Source organism: Ambystoma mexicanum, chromosome 1q, assembly GCF_040938575.1.
Source record: "Ambystoma mexicanum isolate Mex_15411 chromosome 1q, UKY_AmexF1_1, whole genome shotgun sequence".
NCBI classification, from domain to species: domain Eukaryota; kingdom Metazoa; phylum Chordata; class Amphibia; order Caudata; family Ambystomatidae; genus Ambystoma; species Ambystoma mexicanum.
The window spans coordinates 890764292-890770816 of NC_090922.1; the positions used below are offsets into that span (position 1 = coordinate 890764292).

Below are 6525 nucleotides of genomic sequence, written 5' to 3' on the forward strand. Positions count from 1 at the left end.
ATATAAGACAAGCAGAGGTTTCTGATGGTATTATCCTTTCACAGACAATCCTGGGGAAGGTGTTTCCCCATTCTTGTTACATTTCTTTAGCTCACTGAATGAATTATCATGAGCAGTGTGCATCGCAGGAGGGTGTCAATAATGAGGGTGTTCTTAGGTGGAGTTCTAGGGTGATCAGTTTTGCTATGTATGGATTTAGCCATGGCATATCAGTTTCATGAACCTTCAAGTGTTTTTCAGTTTGGTGTTTGTGGGATTGAGTTGTGCCTCCTACAGTATTGTCAAATTGGCAGGCGACATTGAGACAAACATGCAATGTGAATGTCGTGAACATGTCTACTGTGGATTTGCAAGTTTTCACATGCTGCCCTCTATTCATTTATTTCCATTTATAAAGCGCACAATGGCCCCGAGGCCACAGAATATTCACTTGGCTACAATTTGCACAGGATGGTAAAAGTGACGTAAGAAAGTTAGCAGTAAAGAATAGAATAGTAAAGTTATGTGGTTACATTGGAACAGCAGTTGAAGTTGAAGTTGAAGGCAATTTTTTGCATATGTTAAAAGAACATTTTCTTAGGCCAGAATTTCACAATTTCCTTTCTTTAGCGTAGTTGTTGCGGATGTTGCTGGAAAATAGCCTGCTGCATAGGGGGCATGTTACGCCTTTCAAGTATGGGAATTAAAGTGTCTTCCTTACAGATGCTCCAACCTGGTTTGAGTAGTTTCCTTCAGTTTGTTAATTTGGCAGATTTGTTTGTGCACCATATAATTAATTATTCAGACAGGGTCACTCAGAATAGCCCAGAATTGTTAGCCATGATACACCTTAATGGGCACAGTCCTTTTGCATCTGTTGGAAATGAAGCATAACAAAACGGGAAGATGTAGCTAGAAGTATGCAGACGAAGGTGGCCCATGCTGTGCTCTGAACCTCTGATGCATGCAGAGATTTTCCCTGAAAAATTCAGATGTGAGGATGATTGTCACAATTTGCTCCCTTCACTCTTGTTGCTGCAACTCAAGGGCCTGATCTGGGGTTTATTTCATTTTGGACGTTTTTCCTTCCAAACCTTATACAACAGTGCTGCAGTGATTTGGGAGCTCTAAATCCATATTTTCCATGTCACTTCCCTTCTGGATCCATTCCAGATTTTTGGCAATCAGTAATGTTGCTTTAATCAAAAGACTGTGCTTACCAAAATGCATGGCCTACTGCTTCACCTCCACCCTTGCAGGACAAGGATGGGTGGAGATTAAGCCGCACCTGTGGCTGGCTGATGCTAGCAACCAGCACACCTTAGGCATGTGGTCATTAGCTAGCTTTAAATGTCTCAGTTTGCTTGAGTCCAGCACTGGTCATTGTTGCAGTGTGTCTGTTTGTGACAGGTCCCTTGTTCCTGGTTCTTATGTTTATTGCCTTGTTCCTAGATTCTTAGTTCTTGTTCAGGATCCCTGGATTTCGAATTTACTGTGCGTATTAGTATTCTCTGCTCCTGGATTCCCTTTCTATTTTCCTCTGTTTTGCAGTCAGTTCCTTCGAGTGCTGTCCTTTTCCTGTGCAGCCAGTTTGATTGTGCTCTATAATTCCTTGACCTGCAATGTTCTGCACTCTAACCTTGACCATTGGAGATCCCTCATTGTGTGAGTTGCTATTTTTTTACCTTTTTCCTTTCTTTCCCTGGGAGAGGAGGGGGAGGTTTTGTGCTTGTTATTCTGTTTCCATGTACCTGTTCCTTTACTTTTTCTTGGAGTATGTTCCTGGTTTCATCTTGCACGCCTCTCGTTGTTCCCCATTGATTGCTAGGTGTAGTGTGCTGTTGTATCCAGCTCCTGTGTGAATGTCTTTATTTACCTCACAATTCTGTAAGCACTATTCCTACTTGTCCCTTGTCAGGAGGCGTATGTATGAAGTTATGATTCTTTTGCTGTTGTAGCCTATCTTGGTACCTGTTTGATCAGACAGTGTTCATGGGCTTTGCTTACATTCCAGGTGGTGTTTCTCATTCTCATGTGTATTGTCTTTAAGTTACCATGTAAAATACCATCAAGAGTGTTGGCTCAGAGATCCTGTCATTGCTCGTCCTGTATGTGGGCTTAGCGCTGACAGTACCTGTAACAACAGTTGCGGGAGAGGAGCTTGATGACTTTCTTTGTAATCATAAGGAGCTAATAAGTGCTTAACACAAATCCCTTGTCATATATTTGAATTCTTATCACACTCTACTTGCACATCCTGGGTTTTAGTGTACATATATCCTGGTTCCTGATTGCATGTTGTTTGACAGGAAGTTATTCACTGTGTAATCTCGTGCACATGTCCCTTGCCATATCCACTGACTTTGTCTTCTCCTGACAGTCATGTCTTCTTGTATAGCTTGGCCTGCTGTCCTTAACGGGCATTTGAGTTGGATGTTACACCTGCTGTTTGAACAAGGTTGCAACTGCATGACAGCATTATAGATTATCAAAGTAGACAATTGTGCAGCCCTGTGGTAAGCACAGGACCCCTAGAATGAACTGTTCTACAATGCTTTAGGGGGAGTGCGAGGAGCCAGTAGACACCTCACCCTGTGGCACTAATGATGGGGATCCAAACAGTTTGCTTTGCAATAATGTGTTGGATTTGTAATCCTGATGTTTTCCCCTAGTTGTGGGTGAAGGTGTGGTCACCTGTCCTGAAGGCCCACCGGTAGGGATAGTGGGATGGTACTCTGGGTTACCCATGGGGGTGATGTCAGGTACTTTGGCACTGGGAACTGCCCTCATATGTCCAATATTTTGTCAGATCTCACATCTGAACAAAATAATATATGTCCTGGTTAAACCTGCAGGTATACCGAGTCATGGCAAGTACTTTCAGGTCATGGAAATGTTTGGTGATGGCCTATGAGGTGAACCCCCTTTAAAAAAATATCCTTCGGTTGTGATGGAAATATCATTTAAAGAAATGTGCCTTTTAACAGCCAGATAAGTTTTGCATCAAGTTTTTATGTGAAGGCATTGGAACCAAGGAACCCGTGTATGTCCCCTATGAAGGCAGCACTGCAGCCTATGAGGTGGCAACCATTTGGGGTCACCAAGTGTGCCCTTGGCATCACATTCAGGTGGACATATTGGGCATCAGGCTTTCCTTAGCCCAGAAAAAAATGCCATGGATGGAATTTATTTATGTATTTATTGTTCGCTTGTTAGGCGCTTATACAGGAAGTACATTCTGTTTCAAAGCACCCGCAGGGCAACAGAGAGGGGACATGGGAATGATACACATTAAAATACATACAAATAGATACAATAGGGGGAAAGAGGACAAACCTACTAATTCGGAATCTGAACATGCAGAGGGAGGGGGAGCGGAGGTAGGTGCTGTGATGCCTGTGCTTGTGGGTGAGCAGCAGATGAAGTGCATGGCAAGGTAAGTGCGAGCCTCCAGGATGGAGGGTGTGTCGAGGCAAGTGCTGAGGACAGACAGAAGCTGGGGGCTATTGAGTGTGGGAGATCAGGGCCCACAGGATGCATAAGGGCTCTGGTACCCAATCAAAGCAACTGTGAGATTAGCAGAGGAGAGAAGGGGGAAGGAGGAGGTAAAGAGGAAAGTCTTGAGGAGCATACAGAATTCAAGAAAGTCCTGCTCAAGACATAGAGTGAGGCTGTTCCAATGATGGGAGCCAGTCAAGGAAAGAGATCAACCATGTGCCCTCTTTTTAGTGAAACACTTTACACAATAAGAGTTGGTGCCAGAGGAAAGCAGAGGTCTAGAGGGAGAATATTTAATAAGAGAGAGTTGCAGATAGTGTGATCTCAGACCCCAGAAAGCCTTATGGATGATACAGAGGGATTTGAATTTAATCCGTGAAGCAACCCGGAGCCAGTGGAGACCTTTTAGGGGAGGAGAGATGTGGTCCCTGGGCTTGAGGCCAACGATAAGTCTTGCTGCCCTGTGCTGGCATACCTAGAGGGGTCGCAGAGTGGAAGACGGTAGATTCACAAGGACAATGGTGCAATAGACAAGCCTGGAGAGAACCAGGCCTCGTGTAACATTGAGCTTCTGGGGGAAAGTGAGAAAAGGTAGAATTCCTTTGAGAAGGAAGAGCTGAACTTGGGAATTCTTGGCAATGGAGTGTGAAGAAGGAAGAGAGAGAGGAATCTAAGTTGATTCCAATGGTTCTGGCTTCAGAAGAAGGAGCACGGGAGAGCCCATGGAGGAAGGCCAGAGTGAAGGGAAGAAGGTAGGAGCAGGGGTCCCATTGGGAAGGATCTCAGTTTTTCTGGCATTGAGGCAGAGATCATTGAAACAGAACACCAGGCCTGGATGGCAGAAAGGCAATCAGGGATGATGGAAGGTGCAGGAACTTTTAAAAAGAGTTGTGTGTGGAATGGGTGCAGTCTTTATGGGTTAAAATGAGTGGGGAACGGCTTCTCTTGATGCCTTTCCATATCTCACAGTACCTATTTTTTCCCACTCACCCATCCCTTAGCAGTTTCAACTTTAGAGTAACAACTACTTATGAAGTGTGCATGTCATTATTTCATATTTGCATTTGTTTGCTGAATATTGCGATGTGTAGTCTGATATTGAAAACTGATATTTATGACAACAAATATGGAAATGTTTACCAGTTTATACCTCCAGTGGCAGTATTGTAATGGTCACATTTTTTATGTTTTGCAAGTGTTGGGGCAATGTTGATGGGGACCCAAACAGTTTGGATTACATCATAGTGCCATAATGTGTTGAATTTGTAATCCTGATGTTTTTCCCAGATATGGGTGCAGGTGTGGTCACCTGTACTGGAGGCCAACTGGTAGGAGGGACAGTGGGTTGGTATCCCTGGTTTCAGAAGGGGGTAGTGGCAGGATCTGGGGCACTGGACACCACCCTCATATGTCCAGATTGTTCTGGGATCTCATATATGAACAATATAATATCTGTTCCTGTTAGACCTGCGGGTTATCTGGGCACAGGAAGTCTCGGCGGGTCATTGCAAGTACTTTCGAGTCATGGACCATGTTTGAGGATGACCTCGAAGGTGGACCTCATTAATACTATACAAATAGTTTTGTGAGAAAAATTGTATTCAAATAAATGTGGCTGTTTTTCCAGATCAAGTTCTTAGGTGCAGGTGTTGGAACTAAAATCAAATGAACACACACAAAAGGATTCCCTAAAACATAAGCAAAAAAGGAATTGCTTCCCAAATAATATACCTCAGTGCCTACCACACACCTTAAGAACAACAAGAATTAAGTTTCCTCAGATAAAACAAACCATGTTCTAATAAAAGATAAGCTACAGTCCCCAAAGAAAAAGGAACCCTGACATACCTATGTCTGCGACTCGTCCACAAAGTGAACATCACTGCTGACCATGTCTCAGCCAGCCAAGTCCACCCCAGCTCCCAAGAAGGGCTCCAAGAAAGCACTGTCAAAGCCGCCCAGGAAGGACGGGAAGAAGCGCAAAAGGAGCAGGAAAGAGAACTACGCTATCTACATCTACAAGGTGATGAAGCAATTGCTCCCTGACACCAGCATCTCCTCCAAGGCCATGGGCATCATGGACTCCTTTGTCAATGACATCTTTCAGCGCATCACCAGGGAAGTATCCCGCCTGGCAAACTACAACAAGCAGCGTACCATCACCTCCAGGGAGATACAGACCGCTGTGTGCCTCCTGCTGCCAGGTGAGCTGGCAAAGCATGCTGTGTTCGAGAGCACAAAGGCCTTACCCCAGTGCAAAGTGAGGGCAGCCACAGCCCTCTTGGCCAAGATCTCCCTGCAAGAAAAACAACCCAAAGGCTCTTATAAGCGCCACAAACAAAATCAATTTTGCCAGTCTAACTGTGGGCTTTACTATTGAAGGAATTTTAATCTTTTATAGGCAGTGCTTTTGCCCTGCAATTTTGTATGGGCTAGAGTCGTAGCTAATGAAAGATCTTGAATGGTTGGACTGTTTGGACTATCTCCAGGGGTTCCTTTGGAGAACATTTTTAAAGCAGATACCTGCTACTCCAATAGAATATATAAGGATATCATTGGGACTGAACACCATGAGGGGTCAGATTCTATTGAAAAGAGATGAGCTGTACTTGAAATCGAGAGCAGAACAAAAAATGCCCTATGTTGTAAAGAATTGGTGAAAATTATAGTACAGACCCCAAAAAAAGGAAAGCACTTAATAGACTTAAATGAGGAATGTTCCACAAGAAATGGTGAGCGACTATGAGAATGCTGTTCAGTGGAATTGGATCAAAATTTATATGCATTTATCCATGTTAAAGAACTATAAATATGTACCCAAAGTGACCCACAGGTTCTTAAAACCTCAGCTGTACCTTTAGAAAAGCTCTAGTTTTATGGTGCGTGATGTGACGCGTCGACTTTGAATCAATCAGCTTCCAGTTTTAGTGGTAAAGGCGCCTCAAAAGAAAATTCCTTGGGAACTCATGTCATGTCAGATCTGCCAGTACACCAGGAAACTGTAAAGCATGTGTTTACAGAGTGTGTGGCTTTGGATTCGGTATGCAT

General features: G+C 43.8%; 1 protein-coding gene across 1 annotated transcript; it reads left to right on the forward strand.

Moving 5' to 3' along the window:
* Positions 1-5368: 5368 nt before the first annotated feature.
* LOC138559277 (histone H2B 1.2-like) lies at positions 5369-5857 on the forward strand. The gene has a single exon (XM_069642734.1). It carries the CDS (start codon positions 5369-5371, stop codon positions 5855-5857), a length of 489 nt encoding a protein of 162 aa, XP_069498835.1.
* Positions 5858-6525: the final 668 nt, after the last annotated feature.